Source organism: Henckelia pumila, chromosome 3 (genome assembly GCF_033568475.1).
Source record: "Henckelia pumila isolate YLH828 chromosome 3, ASM3356847v2, whole genome shotgun sequence".
NCBI lineage: Eukaryota > Viridiplantae > Streptophyta > Magnoliopsida > Lamiales > Gesneriaceae > Henckelia > Henckelia pumila.
This window is the reverse complement of record NC_133122.1, coordinates 52198870-52215740: the sequence shown is the minus strand read 5'-3', so window position 1 is coordinate 52215740 and position 16871 is coordinate 52198870. Positions and strand designations below refer to the sequence as shown.

The window sequence follows — 16871 nt, the reverse complement described above, 5'->3', positions numbered from 1 at the left end:
ATCTCCCTAAGAATGGATGCTAAATCTTCAATATTTCTATTCACCAGCTCTTCAAAATAAAATTTATAAAGTCGGTTATTGTGATGGATATTATATATAGTTTGCTAAGATTTGCATGCGTACCACGCAATTTAACTACGAATTATGGCTCGTTCCATGATGAAGGTTGAAAAACTGAGCGTCCAGTCTGAAGCATTGAGTTAAACATCCATCATCCAAAGCCAAATAGACTCGTCCAAATCCAAAGTTTCAAAATAAGCACACCAAAGAGTTCACGAAAATAAAAAACGTTGAGCTTCAGAAGAAGCCTTTAAAATTCGTGTTTCCGACCAAGTTCATCTTCTTTGTGACCGGAGCTTCCTCGACTCCGATAGCCATCCATTGTCGAGACATAACGTGCATGTATCTGACAATTGGAACCATTACGACACCCCTGGGACCTATTGAAGAACATGCAAGGCTTCTGAAGAGTAGGATTTATTGTACTGGATTTGTGTGGTGTTCATGCATAAATGGTTGCTTTTCAGAATTTCCTACATGCCCTTCTCCATGCTGCTTAATTAGTGATTTGCAGAAGTTGATGTCTTCCACCTGAGAGGGTAACTTTTTCAAATATGTAAAAGGAGGGCAAGGGCAAAATGTACCGGTTGAAGTGAAGTTCAACCCCCCGAAGGCGGCAAAAGGCATGGGAGAGTTTGATCCTACGCAGGGGTTTAACCCAACATGGTCGACGGCTCTATATCTATCAGTTATACAGTGCATATATGGTCTCGCGGTGGAAGAAAATGGAGGTGGGTAAGGTACTAGGATGGAAGAAAATCGAGGAGGGTAAGGTACTGGATTTATACCAGTGAGAAAAGGTGGTGGCTTACTTGCTGCGTCTGAATTCAGAATCGAGAATGAAGGATAGAGAGGTGGTATCGGAGCAGCATTAGGTACACTGTATTGGTTAATCGGTCTCACATATTGATTCTCATTGTAACTCAGGGTTGGAGCGGTTAGAGGTCTGAGTTCGGTTGTACCTGCAGTACTATTGGGATGAGCGATTGCAGGCTCTCTGGCTTCATTCGTCCAGTTCTGAATCAGTGGAGGATGAGAATTGGGTCTCAGTGGTGCAAGACTCCAACTACCATTCGTCCAATTCTGAATCAGGGGAGGATGAGAACTGGATCTTAAAGGTGCAGGACTCCAAGTTTCCACGGGAATTGGCGGGCATATACGCACACGTTTTGCAGAAGGCACACTGAGGTCACTGGCTGATTCTTTAATGGGGATAGGCAAATGTTTTGCAGGAGTCACACTGAGTATACTGGCTGATTCTTTCACGGGGATAGGCTGATGTTTTGCAGGAATCACACTGAGGTTACTGGCTGATTCTTTAAAGGGGATAGGCTGATGTTTTGCAGGAGTCACACCGAGGTCACTGGCTGATTCTTTAACTGGGATAGGCTGAAGTTTTGCAGGAGTTAAACCGAGGTCAGTGGCTGATTCTTTAACTGGGATAGGCTGAAGTTTTGCAGGAGTCAAACCGAGGTCAGTGGCTGATTCTTTGATGGGAATAGGCTGATTCGTTGCCACTGGCGCGAAGATGTCAATACCTGGATCAGTTGTTGAGTTTGATGAGAGGGGGTATATAGCGAATTTCGGTCCAGATGGAAATCTAGGTTCAGAATTGGCAGCGATCCCAGTTTTATTCACCAGTGTCTTCATCATTTCTGGGTCAGTAAGAAATTTGATCAACAGTTCAGTGTCAATCCCATGTTTACTTTCCATTGCTGCAGCAACAGTGGCAGCGGCACCGGCAGCAACTGCCAGATTGCTACCTGCTAAATCATGTAACACGTTGAGAAGAGACTTTTCACCGGTTGGTCGGTTCAGAGAAACGGAAGAGTTGAACCGAGAAAGGTTGAGGTCAAGGTTTTCAGAAGTTGAATGGCAATTGAAAGTCTTTACAGGTGCTGATGTATCGAATGTCATTTCTGTCACTTCTGTTCCTTCAATAGGAACTATTGGGATTATTGGAATTTGACTGCCATCATCATGATCACCTTCCATGTCTGGAGAGATCGAAGGGCTATATGTAGATTCGGAAAATTGGCAGAAATTGTCAAATTGGGAAAAGGTAGAGAAAAGTTTACAAATACATATATTCAGACATATATTTTACCTGGGAGGTATGGCCGAGGGATGAGGATAAACTGCTTCCATCACTGTTGTTTCCCTATACTTCTGAGTCTCTATCTCAGAACTTTCTTCACCACAGGCCAGTTGCCAGCCAGGATCCAAAACTAGCTGCTCACAGGAAACAAGTACAAGCAGGATGTGAAAGAATTGAATTCAGAAACAGGAAAGACCAGACTGGCATTTCCAGTTCCACCTGATATACTTACCTTGGGAGGGCATGTCCATTTAATCTGAGGCACACGAGATAGCTTCTTTTCCAAAGGATTTTCATGATATGCAACATACCAGGCAAGATGTTTCTTTGAACGTAAAACATTAGAACTGGTCGCCTTTGATTCCACGCCAACTTTTGAACGAAAATCCTCCTGTGCACACTTCACTGGTTAATGATAGAAACATCACCTTTTTTAGCAGTTAAATTGAGCACGTAAGAATCATGAAAGATCATGAAACTGAGATGGGGGTTGGTATTATACTTCTCAAAACCCATGAAACAGATATGTTACCGTCAACTAAACAAGATCCAACCCGTAATAGGATCCAACAGCAAAAGGACACCCATTTTATAGCATAGGTGTAATTAGCAAGCATGTATTAAGAATCTACAGTTGTACGAAGGCTATATCTAGTGCTGGGTCAACAATTCGGACCATTGAACTATGCTTATTTTTTTCAAAGAGAACCCCAGAACTAGAAGTAGGACTGATCTCCCAAGGGCAATCATCTCAAGCATTCCTATCCCAGAAAAACATCCAATCAGCCAACCATATCAAGAGAGTGCGTGCAATTCTTACGTTGCACTGCACGTGTCAGTAGTAAACTCGACAATCATGCAAAGTAACACAACCCAGAATTTCTTTAACCAAAATGAGAGAATTTTTAATCGCAGTCGCAACCCCACATCCGGAATTTTTCATTGCAGACTATATGATCAACTTTGCATAGTTGGCTTTTACCTACCATTGGTTGATACAATCACATGTAGCACAGAGACATTTTCAGTAAAAACAGGTAAGTATTTTCACATGCATGAATCACGAGCAAAACAAAATAATTAGGCGAGTTTACCAACCTCCATTTGGGCAATTAGATACCAAAAACATCACAACTTAATGATAATTGTATATATTAGTTATTCACATTTCCCCGAAATTAGAAAATTTCACCCAAAGCCAGAGGAATTTAACCCGACGTTTACATACGTCAGCTTATGTTATTCCGAGTAGATACATCCGCTGAATAAATTCGTTATGAATCACACATCTTATGCTTACTTCATCTCATCTCTACTTAGATTTTGACACGTGTTCTTGTTTCCGTTTTCGCATCCCTCTCGATCTTCTATAAATACTCAAAAACAGATAGATCCATGAGATTAATCCAATACCATTTCGCCGATTCGAGTACACGTGTCTTTTTTATAGTCGAATCTTTCGATTGCGTCATTGTACAGTTATCCTTCATATGATCTTCGCATTCAAAGCAGCATTGATCATTCTCCCACCCGTACTAACTCATATTAAACAACTAAAAATCAGACCAGATCAAATCATTGGATGGAAAAAAGTGACACCACCTTTCCTAAGTATGCATAGCATAAACAAGGACCAAAAATACAAAACTTTCTGGCCTTGCTTTCATATTAAACTCAAACAAGTCAATCGAGTTCCCATTTTAACTTTTATCATTAAAGAACCAACGCACTAATCAACCCCACAACAAAAACAAAAAAAAAACAGTACAAGGCGATCAAATATACACCAAAAAGCATGCAAAACATATGATGAGATACAGAATCCATCAGAACAAAATCAGATATCAGAACTCAAAGCCCATAAAACTGCATTCACGAACCAGAAACGGCAGCCATACCTTGCGGGGGTCGGCCGGCCCAGGAGCCCATGAACCACCACCACTCGAATCCTTCATGAATCAAAACAATGAACAAATTCAGCAAACGGAGAAATGAAGTCGGTAAAATGGATTTAAAAAAAAAACCACGGCAAATTCCGAAATGAATGAAAAAGCAAAAGAGGAACCCTACGGAAATATAAATGGTGCCACGTTTAGAAAGAAAATGAAGACACCCGCGTCGGATTACGGTGAATGAGTGCGTCAGTTGGCGCTTCAGTTGTTGCAACAGCTCAGCATACAGTGGACTCCGATACTCCACTCTCCAACGACGCCGTTTTTGTCTATTTGGGCTCATGTGGGCCCATCCCAATCCGAATCATCTTTGAAAATCTCAAAATGGCCCCAAAATATATATATATATATATATATATAGAATAAAATAACCAAAAAAAACATAGGCTATTTTTAATTACATCTGGTCTGCTTTCTGAGACTAAAGTCAAACATCTTTTTGTTCCCCCAAATAAATAAACATCCACTTGATGAAATAACGTATTTTTTTATTCACGTGAAATTATTATTTTTTAATGATAAAAAAAGTATATTTTTTGTTGGATATGTTATAACGAAATATTGTATAATATATGTTAATTTGATACAAAACGTATGATGCATGTCAATTTGAGTTGAATATTATTGCGTATAGGCATGAAACGTATTATCTGGATAACAAATATATTTGTGAAACACAAAATATCTATTGTGTTTTGAAAGATGTTTGTGTTTTTACCCTACCACTACTAATACAGATATAATATGCGATATAAAATTATTGTAAAATTATAATCTATTTAAGAATTTAGAATTTGATGCATTCTTTTGTCTTTTTTCGATTGTAACGATTTAAAGAGTAATTTAATAATACACACTTTTTTCTTCTTTTTATTTTTTTATTTTACTTTCAAATAAACGCTATTTTTTATATATATATAATCTGTATTTTAAAAAGCTATGTTAAAGTTTTATATTACGACATATATGCTGATTTGATTTTAAAAAATATTATTTCTTATGTCAAAATTATATGATATAATATATGTTTATTTCAGTTGAAATATTATTTGTTATGTCAAAATATTATTTTTTAACTTTATACTTAAATTTTGTCAATCTGTCTTACAAACCTAAATTCGCAAAAACGTTGAACAAAAAAGTTTGAAATTTTTTTTAGCGTTTTTACCCTACTAGTACAAATAAAGTAATAATATGCGTTGTAAAAGTTTAAACTTCATGTCGAAAAACCATTAAATTTACAAGAAATGTTGTAATCAATTCAGAAATTTTTCATCCTTTAGAATAACCATAAATTGGGATATTGATAGCATTTGAAAGGACTTTTAGAAAGCAGTTCTCGGTTTTTTTAACAAAATTTTGAAATTTTGTAAAATTTTATTAAGCAAAAGTTGAAAAATGTTTCACTCTACCAAATACTACCAATATAAGTGAGATTACGTATTGTAACATAAAAATCATTTTTACTCTTTTTTTATCATATAAATGTAGATATGTTTAAAATTAAAATATATGATCTGTTACGTACATATCAATGACAGCTCTCATTTTAACCCTTTTAGTACTAATAAAATAATAATACGCCTGGTAAAATTACTGAAAAAGTATAATCTATTTAGGAATTTACACGTTGTTTGTAATTTTTCGATTTTAATGATTAAAAAGTAATTTTAAAATATATTCAAAGAAACGCTATTTTTTTATACATAAAAAAAAAGTTGAAAAATAGTAACTAATTTTAAAAACCGTATGAAATAGAAACGGGGACATTTTTAGAAAACCATGGGAGATAATTAATGCAATAAAGCAAACTCAAACTTATTGAATCAAAACCAACCGCAGGAATCAAATCATATCATATATATAACATTAAACACCACTTAATACTATTTTTGTGCACTCAGGAATTTCCCAAGACAAGCTTTGTTTTAGTTTCAAAATTGATACAACTTGAAAAGCACATCCTCACTCCAATGGCACTGAAGGGCAATTAGTAGCCACATCTCCACTGCCATCATCTTCTTCATATTCTCTCAGTGATTGCTGCTGTTGTCCTATCATTTGCATTAGAATTTGCTCGGGTTTGAGTTCCCTGTCGTCCTTGGATTTCTCAGCATAAAGGGTATCAAGCATGCCGAAATATGGGCAAGTTTTCGAATGCCCGGGCCTCTTCTTGTCGCTGTATTTTACTCTCTTGTAATATTTGTTTATGTTCTCCCATTTTTCTTTACATCTCTTGGCATTCCTATCATAGCCAAGCTGCTTCATACAAGTTGACATCTGCTCCCACAGTGTCCCTTTCGTCCCGTTATCTTGGTATTTCGTGTCAAGATCCGTTTTTAGCATGATCAGAGCTTCAACTTCTGCTTTAGGCCATCGAGAAGAACTCATCTGCTTAGAAGTCTCGGCGGTTCCGTTAACTTGTGAATCGACGAGTACCTTCATTACATCCCCCTGTTTCTGGAAACTTTGCTCAAACACTTGATCAAGATTCTCTGGAACCTGCACTGGCAGTTTCATATGGTGCGATAACTTTTGCAAGAAAGTAAAAACAGCGGTATCCTTTGTGGCAGAAATTGCCCTTTCTTTGGCCAAGAATTCTTGTTCCCTCTTCATTCTAGCAGCTTCTTGAACCTTCCACGCTTCTTCTCTCGCTGCACGATCCATTTCACTTTTTTCAATGGTCTCCAAAAACTTCTTCTGCAAATCTTCTTGCTTTTCCAAAACTTCCCTCATCAAGCTCTGGAAATAGACCGCTAAGCTCCGCTTCTTCTCGACAGTCCTCTGTGAATCTTTTCCCGAAGACGACGCTGTTGACGTGGAAACAGACACGAAGTCCGTGGAGCATGGCATGCTAAAATCTTGACAAGAACTCACTGGCTTCACCAATATCTTTGCGTGTGCTGAAGTTGCATCTTTTTCCATCGGAAACTTGTGTAATTCCACCGAAGGCGTAGACGGACCCGAGCTTCGTGCCTGGAAAGACTCTAGCTGTTCATAGAACCGATAACTCGTCCTCCTCTTCCCACTATGTGGACCAGATCTTCCCTCCTTGGTTCTCTTGTGATACTTGTAGATGTTTTCAAATTTCTCTTTGCATTTCTTAGCATTTCGATTGTATCCAAGCTCTCCTAATTTCCTGCTCACGATGAGTACCAATTCGCATTAGCTTGTCCTAATTTACTTTCAGATTCATCATTTAAAACTATCGCATTGGTAGAGGACAAGATTTCATAGACAAGAAAGCAACAACTACAAGGCCTCCATTTTATTCCATTATTAATTATAAACCGATAAAATAGGACAAACCAACTAAAAAAACTCCTCATTTCTCACATCTACTAAATTTGACCAAATTTTCTGTCCAACATCAAAGCAAATTTCACGTAATACATCACGAAATTAAGCATTTTTTTCCAAAATATTCAAAATTAAACAATTTACGTTCTCCAATATAAAATATTTCCTCTCATATTTTATATTCTAACATAATCAATGGGAAATACACCTGGAAACTTCATCCCAGAGAGGAGCTTTGAGAGTGGAGGAGTCGCGAAATGCTTGATCCATGGCAGACCTTGTCTTTAACAAAGCCACGGTTTCCTCATGTGGCCACCGCTTGCCGCCTGGGCTCCGGCCACCACCCTCTTCCTCAGCACCTCCGCTGCCACGTTCACCGCCGCTGCTGCCGTCTGAATCTTCCAAGAAAGTTGTACTATCCAGCATGACTTTTTACTGCCTTCGATTTTTTTACCCAGTTTGGGTAAAAAAAAAATTCTGGGTACTTTCCTGATTTGAACTCATTAGATTTGGATATTTAACTACTTTTCGGATTTACATTTTGGACAGATGATGAGGATTGCCGGAGTGGGGCTAGGTTAAAACTTTAAATTAGGGTTTGTAATTTGAATTTCTACTAAACTTTTTTAATTATTTACCTTTTTTTTTTTATTTTTGGAGTATTAACTATTTACCTCACCTTTCAATTATTTACCTAAATTACATTCGATATTTAAACTTTTTCTTTCAAAAAAATATATATTTAATTTTTGTGATTTGATAAAATTAATTATTTTCTGATTTTTTGTAATATATAGATTTTTATATTTTAAAAAGTTTAAGAACTTTTTAAGAATTATTTCACTAAATTATTTTGGTAAATATAGAAAAAAAAATTTGATAAAATTTATTTTCTGATATTTTTTATTTTAAGTATTCTGATGATAAAAATTTTAAATTAACTTAATTAAATTGTTTAGGATCTCATCATAGGGCTGTAAACGAGCCGAGCCGGCTCGCGAACTTTTCGAGTCGGCTCGAAAAAATATTCGATTCAGATTTGAATTTTCGAACTCTAGCCGAACTCGAACTATTATACGAGCCGAACTCGAGCCTAAAATATTGTGTTCGAAAGTTCGCGAGCCTTTATATAATATATATAATATTTTATATAATATATATTATATAAAATATTATATAAAATATTATATATATTTTATAAATAATATTATATATATTATATTATATATAAATAATATTATATAATATATTCGAACCGAACTCGTACTCGAACTCGAACTCTCTATCGAATCGACCTCGAGCCGAAAATAAAAAAAATTCGAGCTTCGAGCCGAACTTCGAATATCTCAATTCGAACTCGAGCTCGAACTCGAACACTAAAATTTTGCTATAGTTCGGCTCGATTCGACTCGTTTACAGATTCTCATGTCATTTTCTTCTCTCTTTAGGTTTGCTATCCTAAATAAAACTAACAAAACATGACATTTGTTATCTTTTATACGTTCATCTACGGTACAACATTCTCTTTTTCATTTTATATTAACTTATTTAATAGTTAATCGAAAACACATATTTAATAGTTAATCGATAATATATATGAATATAACATAATGCATACACTATTATACAGGGACGGAGCCAGGAAAATCAGATAGGGGGGCAAGATCATAGTTCGCAGTTGCGATCGCGGAAACAGTCGCGGAAACTGTCGTTCCAATTTCATTGAAATTTCACGAAACGGCTGCGAAATCCGTGAAATCGTGTGTTCGCGACGATATTTTAAATAAAACCAGTGTTATATTAATCAATCGTTTTCACCCGAAACTTTGTCGCGACAACTGTCATTCCCGTTCCGAAAGGAGAATTTCACCCATTTTGTGACCATTTTTTCGAACCATGAACAAGATGAACAAACACATATATTTCAAAAAAAAAATAATTATTGAACAAAATATTACTTCAACACAATAAAAATCGTCAAAAAAAAATAAATAACTTAGATAAAAATAAAAAACTTCAATGTACAATTTTTATTTTTATTTCTTTTAACTTTTTAATCTTTATTTAAGAAATATATTTTAATTTTAAAAATAAAAATAAATCAAAAAATTTGGGCAATTTCCCCCGCCCCCCATGATCCACCGACTCACTCTACCCCTACAGCCCTATCCCTTGTTCACCTTAAAAATTGAGGGGGGCGGCTGCCCCCACTGCCCCCCTTTGGCTCCATCTCTGCTATTATATATATTATTTATTATATAATTATATATATATATATATATTGTATGTCGAATAACTCAAAATACATACTAACCGAGTTCCAATATAAAATTAATTATTTGATCGAGCTCGAATGAACAAATACAAAGCAAATTCAAATAGTATGATACTCGACTTGATTCGTTTGCATCATTAGTAGTTATTAACAAGTTATAAAAAATAATAATAATAATAATAAAGAGCGTCAAATGTTTCATTCAAACATAATTATACTGACAGAGACTGGAATCTATATATAAACCTGTGTTAGCAAGGATTTATCTACAATTTACCCTTTATGTAATAACCACATGAATTCAATATTTTGACTCCCCACACACACAGTTTTCTAAAATACTTATTTCATTTAATTAATAACACGTAACATTAATATTTATTATTTAAAAACATAAAAAACTAAAAAAATTTACAACAAAGAAATTTCACCGAGCCTGGAAATCATTTGAAAAAAATTATACCAGCATAATTATTGTATTCTGACGCGAAAATAAGCTAAGAAAAAAAAATTATTCAATAATAAAATAAATAAATAATACCCGTATTCTTCATTTAGTTCCGCCATGGGAAACACAGCAACGATTGCATTCCAAAAGAGACACTTTCAAACACAAATATCAAATCCGAATTAGCTAATCTTAATTACCAATACAAATACTATTTTAGAAGACACCTAAGAAACATATTTCATCAAAACAAACACCAAATGTTGATTGTAATATTCTAATCGAAGACACCTACCACATTTACTAGTTCTTGTGGACCAAGTAGTTCCAAAATGTCCTCCAACAATTTTCCCTGTTTCCAAAGAAAACAAAAGCAAATATCCATTTATAATAACTCTTTATATTAGATCGATGACTCAATTACAAACATTATACTTACATTCAGTTTCCGATAATCCTTCGGCTCATCTACTTTGAGATAACAACTTAGAACAACCTGCACAATTACGACCATCAAAAACTTACACTAGGGGATCGAGAAAAAAAAAATAACTTAACATAATTTAAGTACAGATAATTATATTCAAAGTGCTAACCACAACACTCCAGGTCGACACCGCTTCCATACCAAAGCTTTCTGTAGATACTAACTTGTGACAATTTTCTTCATTAGAATAAGATAATTTTTCCATATTCATCTCAGTCAGCTGATCCTTAACACGCTGAGAAAAGAACCAACAACCAAAAAAAAAAAACACAGATGATGTACAAGCGATACAACGATTTAATAACTAACAAAAATAAAAAGTTAACTCACATGAACCGCATCAAATCCTCCACTGATTTTGAGACGCAATGAGGTAAATACGCGAGATTCTACACCTCTGTTTTTGGAAAATGTGATCGTAAATGAAATCGAGAGGAAAAACAACGGAATGTCCGTCAACGTCTCTCATCGTAATGGAGGACAACAATCCAATGCCCTGGGTAAACATATTTGAGAATTATGACACATTTAATAATTATTAATAGTTATTTCAAAATAAATTACCACATTGCTGACCTCAATCCTCCCAAATAAATCCCCACCCTTTCTATGGATCAGTATCCAATCTCCCACTTTAACAGATTTTGACATTTGCAGAATGACATAAGACATGATCCTCGACAAAACCAGCATGAAAAAATTACATATCGATTGAAATCTCGTACTAAAATGAGATAAAATAAAAAATAAAACTCATACACGCACCTTGCATAGTATGTATCCTATGATTGCTCTTGGTAAATTCATACGATCCGAAGCAAGACAGATGGCCAAGTAAGTAAGATCCAAAACTGGAGCACGATTAAACTGCCAAGAAACCAGTGCAGACTAAAATTGCTTATTTAAGGGATTGTTTTAGTATTAACTAATCGGTAACTGATCAAATCCGCGCAATATAATATTATACATGTCGAACACTTCAAAACCATCAAAACAAGTTCATCACAGATCAAAAATTAAACCACATTCATGTCTAATAAGAAAAATTATTGTAGCAATCACAATACTTAAAATGATAATAAAAAAGTATATTGATGTTACTGAAGGGGGCGATAGAGAAATTGAGACTAGTAAAATGAATCGGATAATTTAGTCATTCAAATAAGATATTATAAAATAAATAGAGTAATAAAAAACCAATACAATGATGCATACCCGAACAAGTGGTTCTTTGAACCAGGAACCCATGCTACAAAAGGTGGATGCAATCCATCCTGTTAAGCACCAATGTCCCCTTTAAAAACATACATTTGTTAAACGACATTTCTTGAAGAAAATAAATATTTAAATTTTCAAAACAAAAAGTAAATGACAACAAATTACTTGAATAAATTTGTCGACGTTTTCGTGTCCTCTGGGTTATGAATATTACCAAGGCACATGCGGAATTGTTTGATTTTATCCTTTCGTCCCTGGAATGCATTTAAAGAACAAAAATCTCATTGCAAAAAAAAAAATTCATAAATCAACTGATTTTAACTTTTAAGTACCGGCGGTGGAATGAGTATCAAACCAGAACCGGACACCCGCGGAAGGTCAATCTTAAACTGTTGTGGCTGGCAGCGAATGGGATAAACCATGAACAGAGAACTTGTCATCTGAAAAAATAATCACATTACACACCTAAATCCTAAATAATTGAACTAAATGAACCATAAATATATCTCCGACCAGTCCCGGCCACTCCCACCGCCGCAAACATAACAACCCAGCTCCACGACTTGATCCACGGAACCGTAACACCCACCCAGAAACGGCGGCCGCCGACTTCATCTCCACCACAAAATCTCATACCAAAAATCCTAAACCCGTAGCCCTTAAAAAATAAACGAGCTGTAAATAGAAATGTCGGTGAAAAATGTGGGTGAGTGATGACGTGTTGTTAATCTTCACCCAAATTTAAGGTAACTCCTGGAATTCGGGAGAGTGGCTGGGAGCCTGGGAGTGCGGCTGTGGGGTAATAAAACTTTGAAGTGGGGTTTTGAAATTTTTACTGACCTTTTACATCTTATTATCACTTTCCTCTTTTTTTTTTAGTATTGATCATTGAAGCTCTGCCTGAATTAGTGTGTTCAATATTTAACAATTGTGATTTGATAAAATTAATTCTTTTTAGATTTTTTTTAATATATAGATTAAAAAATGTAAGAAAATTGATTTTAAAAAAATGTAAGAAAATTGATTTTAAAAAAATTAAGAACTTTTTTCCTTAATTATTAAGCTAAATTATTTTGGTAAATATAAGAAAATTGATTTTAAAAAAATGTTTTCTTAGATTTTTTAGTATACTTAATTAATATGATGTTAAACTTTTTTAAAAAATTAATTAATTTGCTCAGAACTGCACTGTTAAAATTGGTTACACATGAAAGAGATAAATATAGTGTAAAATCAGTATTTACTGATTAGAAGTGAGATTTGTATTCATAAAAAATTAATATCAAATTCTCTACGTAGAGTCTTATCTTAAATAAGATTCTCATTATCCTACCCTCCTTTTTTTTTGCTGAAATTGTTCCCTTCTAACTCAAGCGGCTGGCTTACTAAAAATTGTTTTGATTTTGCTAAAAAGAATATGCATTTTTATGAAAATCATAGCTCCATTACTTTAATATGTCATGCTTTTTTTTTCAAAAAAATGCTATTGAAAAATATGAAAGCAAAGTCCAATTCATTTGGATCTGGTCATCGAGTGGGGACTAAGATTTAAATTTTAGTGAACTTCGTCTTCAAATATTGGATGATATCCCGTACAATAAATTAGGCAAAACGTCAGTGAAATAGGAACACTAATAATATAGTTCTCAAATTACATGCTGCCAAAATTATCTTCCTATATCATCCATAAAATCACAGGAATAACAATTGCATGAGCTTGGGAAATATCGATACATCATAACCGGATCATCATGTCCTTTTGCAACCTGACTCAACTTCTCCGTCACAAACGAACAATAGCACGGAAAAGACTCAGATAAAAATTAAAACTCACCAAGAGAGTTAAAAACATCTTAGAAGCATTTCCTGTGAACTATAGATGGACCAGATTCGTCATATTCGCTCTTGGAAATCCACATCTGTTTCAGCAAAGCAATTGAATCAATATTTAACCACAGAACCTTTTTACTTGAATTTTAACAAAGAATAAAAGAGTTTATTTGTCAATATATATATACACGCAGCAGACTGATGAGGAGGAGGAATTGACCTGCTGGAAGGTGCTGAGGGATGCGAGAATGGATCCTCCGATCCAAACACTGTATTTTCTCTCCGGTGGTGCAACAACCTTAATCTTTATGCTGCTGGGAGCCAATGCAGTGATTTCCTTGCTCATACGGTCAGCAATACCAGGGAACATGGTTGAACCTCCACTGAGAACAATGTTGCCATAAAGATCCTTCCTGATATCAACATCACACTTCATGATAGAATTGTAAGTAGTCTCATGAATTCCAGCTGATTCCATTCCAATCAATGAGGGCTGGAAGAGAACTTCAGGGCAACGGAATCTCTCAGCTCCTATGGTGATAACTTGTCCATCAGGTAATTCATAGTTTTTCTCGACAGAAGAGCTGCTTTTGGCAGTATCGTGCTCTTGCTCATAGTCAAGTGCCACATAAGCAAGTTTCTCCTTCATGTCACGAACAATTTCCCTCTCTGCAGAGGTGGTGAACATGTAACCTCGTTCTGTGAGGATCTTCATTAGGTAATCTGTGAGGTCACGGCCAGCAAGGTCCAAACGTAGTATGGCATGAGGCAAAGCATATCCCTCATAAATAGGCACCGTATGACTCACACCATCACCAGAATCTAGAACAATACCTGTGCTCCAAAACAAAATGATTAGCTATTGCCAAAAACGTTAGAACATATTAGACACATACAAAATTCAGGTTCCAACTCTTATAAAGTTATACCCACCAGTTGTACGACCACTGGCATAAAGGGACAGAACAGCCTGAATGGCAACATACATTGCTGGAGCGTTGAAAGTCTCGAACATGATCTGGGTCATTTTCTCTCGGTTGGCCTTTGGGTTTAGTGGTGCCTCAGTGAGAAGCACAGGATGCTCCTCCGGTGCAACACGAAGCTCGTTGTAGAACGTGTGATGCCAAATTTTCTCCATATCATCCCAATTGCTGACTATTCCATGCTCAATGGGATATTTTAAAGTCAAGATACCTCTTTTAGATTGAGCTTCATCACCCACATAAGCATCTTTCTGACCCATCCCTACCATGACACCAGTGTGTCGGGGCCGACCGACGATACTAGGGAAGACCGCCCTTGGAGCATCATCACCAGCAAATCCAGCCTGAATGCAAAATAAAAACAGTGTATTTACAATATTTTACGAAAATTACAAGTACATAAATTTAAAAGCTTTTCAAAATTCACACTAACCTTCACCATTCCAGTACCGTTATCACAAACAAGGGGCTGAATATCATCAGCTTCAGCCATTTTTGTTAACTGTCAAATTTTAGACCAATATTAACTCGTGAATGATATAAGAATTTTCATAAGAAATAAAAGTACTGCCAGCTGTGACACACGCATCCATCTTCAAATGAACACCGGGTAAGTAAACAACAGGGTAAATATAGATCATCACAAAATAAGCTTACACACTGTACAAGGAGTTCTCAGCAAGGCATTTATACAAATACCGAAAAAGCATCATCATATTTAACGACACACCAGTCATCAAACTAGCAGACCGGGCGTTTACTTACTCCGTTTGAATTTCAATTCTCTTTCTTCTTCATAATGAAAATCAAAGCTTTAAATATTTTAATTAGGAAATTTGGATTGATACGGTTCCTTTCCGAGGGAAGGATCAACAGTTTCACCAAACAATATTCAAACCCAAATTAAAGAAGCATTATTGATTCCGCAGCATAGTAGCAACTAGAATTTACAGGTTAAAAAAATGTATATTAGACATTGCCAAATTTCAAAAGTCCTTTGAATCCACTTAAATGTGCCAAAAAAGCATATATTCAAGTAAATGAAGTTAAGTGCCACCTTAACAAGATCTATTGAAAAAAGAAAACAGATCCACCAAGTCCCAGGTAAATTCATAAGCTACCAACAACAGATCGAATTCAAATCAGGCAACTATCTTAAATTTTATCAAATATTGCTTAATTGCCTCGTAAATCCATTGCATAAAACTTAAAGATGGTTATATACATACATAGTCGATTCAGATCTCATGATAAAGCTTCGAAACAAGTATAATCAAACCATAAAATCGCTGATACCACCAAAAAAATAATAACAACAAAAAAAAAACGATAACAACGAAAACTAATCACATTAAAGAGGTGAAAACGCTGGTTAAAACGACGATAAACCGAGATATGAATGCACAGCTAACCTTGGATTACACAAAAATCAGCCCGCGAATTCTTTTTCTTTGAAATCTCTCTCTCTCTCTCTCTCTCTCTCTCTCTCTCTTTCAGAAAGGAACGAATGAGGTAGAAAATGAGCTAGCGGTCTAGCGACTAGCAGGTGCAGCCGTGCAGAAACGGGCGGGTTCAGGAGCTTCGGGTATGGTTCGGGTTCTTTGACGAATCGGGCGGGAATAATTTCCAAATTTTATCGTTTCTCCCCATAAAAATACTTAAGTGTTAAAAAATGTTAAATTAAAAATGATAGTGTTATTTAGTTCGTGGTATTTTTATACGTTATACTTATAAGAAAGTTATTTATTTCGTGGTATTTTTATACGTTATACTTATTTATATATATATATATATATATATATATATAATACACTCGTTTTTGATAAATCATAACATAATTTTTATTAGATAAGAAAGTTATTGAACTTCCATAATGTTACACACATAAATAAACTCTTAAAATTGATCGATATGTCTTTACTCAAATGTTTTTATATAATATTTTATTATAATAATTTTGATTGATTTCGATATTTGTATTTATGATATTGTGATTAGTTTTGAAAATTATATTTATGATCAAAATTTTTTACACCATAATATTTATATATTTGATAATAAGATTGAATACTATTTTTAAAATTTTATCTAATAAAATTTGCAAATTTTTTATTATTTTATAATAAAATTTAATGATATTATATGTGTATACATACATTAATTATATATATAATAATATGTGTTTTAATAGATCGGGGATTAGTTTTTTCCGAATACAAA

General features: G+C 34.9%; 4 protein-coding genes across 6 annotated transcripts; all 4 read right to left on the bottom strand.

Annotated features, from left to right (window-relative positions):
• Positions 1-311: 311 nt before the first annotated feature.
• On the bottom strand, positions 312-4393 carry LOC140888719 (uncharacterized). Its single transcript, XM_073296417.1, has 5 exons — positions 4229-4393; positions 4057-4107; positions 2391-2549; positions 2168-2292; positions 312-2074 (listed from the first exon to the last, which is right to left on the bottom strand). The coding sequence occupies exons 1-5, from the start codon at positions 4391-4393 to the stop codon at positions 478-480; spliced, it is 2097 nt and encodes a 698-aa protein (XP_073152518.1). The 3' UTR covers positions 312-477.
• Positions 4394-5951: 1558 nt separating this feature from the next.
• On the bottom strand, positions 5952-8053 carry LOC140886189 (trihelix transcription factor DF1-like). The gene is made up of 2 exons (XM_073292690.1): positions 7619-8053; positions 5952-7249 (listed from the first exon to the last, which is right to left on the bottom strand). Exons 1-2 carry the CDS (start codon positions 7834-7836, stop codon positions 6076-6078), a joined length of 1392 nt encoding a protein of 463 aa, XP_073148791.1. The 5' UTR covers positions 7837-8053; the 3' UTR covers positions 5952-6075.
• A 1918-nt stretch (positions 8054-9971) lies between these two features.
• On the bottom strand, positions 9972-12665 carry LOC140886191 (uncharacterized). Of its 3 annotated transcripts, XM_073292693.1 has the most exons (11): positions 12352-12659; positions 12171-12278; positions 12004-12092; positions 11836-11914; positions 11197-11487; positions 10951-11116; positions 10730-10855; positions 10573-10629; positions 10429-10485; positions 10227-10288; positions 9972-10121 (listed from the first exon to the last, which is right to left on the bottom strand). In XM_073292693.1, exons 7-11 carry the CDS (start codon positions 10829-10831, stop codon positions 10097-10099), a joined length of 303 nt encoding a protein of 100 aa, XP_073148794.1. In that variant the 5' UTR covers positions 10832-10855; positions 10951-11116; positions 11197-11487; positions 11836-11914; positions 12004-12092; positions 12171-12278; positions 12352-12659; the 3' UTR covers positions 9972-10096. The 3 variants fall into 3 exon arrangements, 1 of the variants encoding a protein (XP_073148794.1); XR_012151466.1 differs by lacking the exon at positions 9972-10121 and having other exon boundaries at positions 10208-10485; positions 11197-11508; positions 12352-12665; XR_012151467.1 differs by lacking the exon at positions 9972-10121 and having other exon boundaries at positions 10208-10485; positions 12352-12665.
• An 836-nt stretch (positions 12666-13501) lies between these two features.
• LOC140886190 (actin-7-like) lies at positions 13502-16166 on the bottom strand. Its single transcript, XM_073292691.1, has 5 exons — positions 16064-16166; positions 15085-15153; positions 14602-14995; positions 13889-14502; positions 13502-13757 (listed from the first exon to the last, which is right to left on the bottom strand). Exons 2-5 carry the CDS (start codon positions 15142-15144, stop codon positions 13692-13694), a joined length of 1134 nt encoding a protein of 377 aa, XP_073148792.1. The 5' UTR covers positions 15145-15153; positions 16064-16166; the 3' UTR covers positions 13502-13691.
• Positions 16167-16871: the final 705 nt, after the last annotated feature.

Coding starts and splice junctions, on each gene's coding strand:
- LOC140888719 (XM_073296417.1), bottom strand. CDS start 4,393: ATGAGCCCAAATAGACAAAAACGGCGTCGTTGGAGAGTGGAGTATCGG. Junction 2,550..4,056: donor GGCCGGCCGACCCCCGCAAG/GTATGGCTGCCG, acceptor AAGTGTGCACAG/GAGGATTTTCGTTCAAAAGT. Junction 2,075..2,167: donor CCCTCGGCCATACCTCCCAG/GTAAAATATATG, acceptor ATCTACATATAG/CCCTTCGATCTCTCCAGACA.
- LOC140886191 (XM_073292693.1), bottom strand. CDS start 10,831: ATGAATATGGAAAAATTATCTTATTCTAATGAAGAAAATTGTCACAAG. Junction 10,630..10,729: donor TGTCGACCTGGAGTGTTGTG/GTTAGCACTTTG, acceptor GTAATTGTGCAG/GTTGTTCTAAGTTGTTATCT. Junction 10,486..10,572: donor AGGATTATCGGAAACTGAAT/GTAAGTATAATG, acceptor CTTTGGAAACAG/GGAAAATTGTTGGAGGACAT.
- LOC140886189 (XM_073292690.1), bottom strand. CDS start 7,836: ATGCTGGATAGTACAACTTTCTTGGAAGATTCAGACGGCAGCAGCGGC. Junction 7,250..7,618: donor CTCTGGGATGAAGTTTCCAG/GTGTATTTCCCA, acceptor CATCGTGAGCAG/GAAATTAGGAGAGCTTGGAT.
- LOC140886190 (XM_073292691.1), bottom strand. CDS start 15,144: ATGGCTGAAGCTGATGATATTCAGCCCCTTGTTTGTGATAACGGTACT. Junction 14,996..15,084: donor ACGGTACTGGAATGGTGAAG/GTTAGTGTGAAT, acceptor TTTTGCATTCAG/GCTGGATTTGCTGGTGATGA. Junction 14,503..14,601: donor TGCCAGTGGTCGTACAACTG/GTGGGTATAACT, acceptor TTTGGAGCACAG/GTATTGTTCTAGATTCTGGT.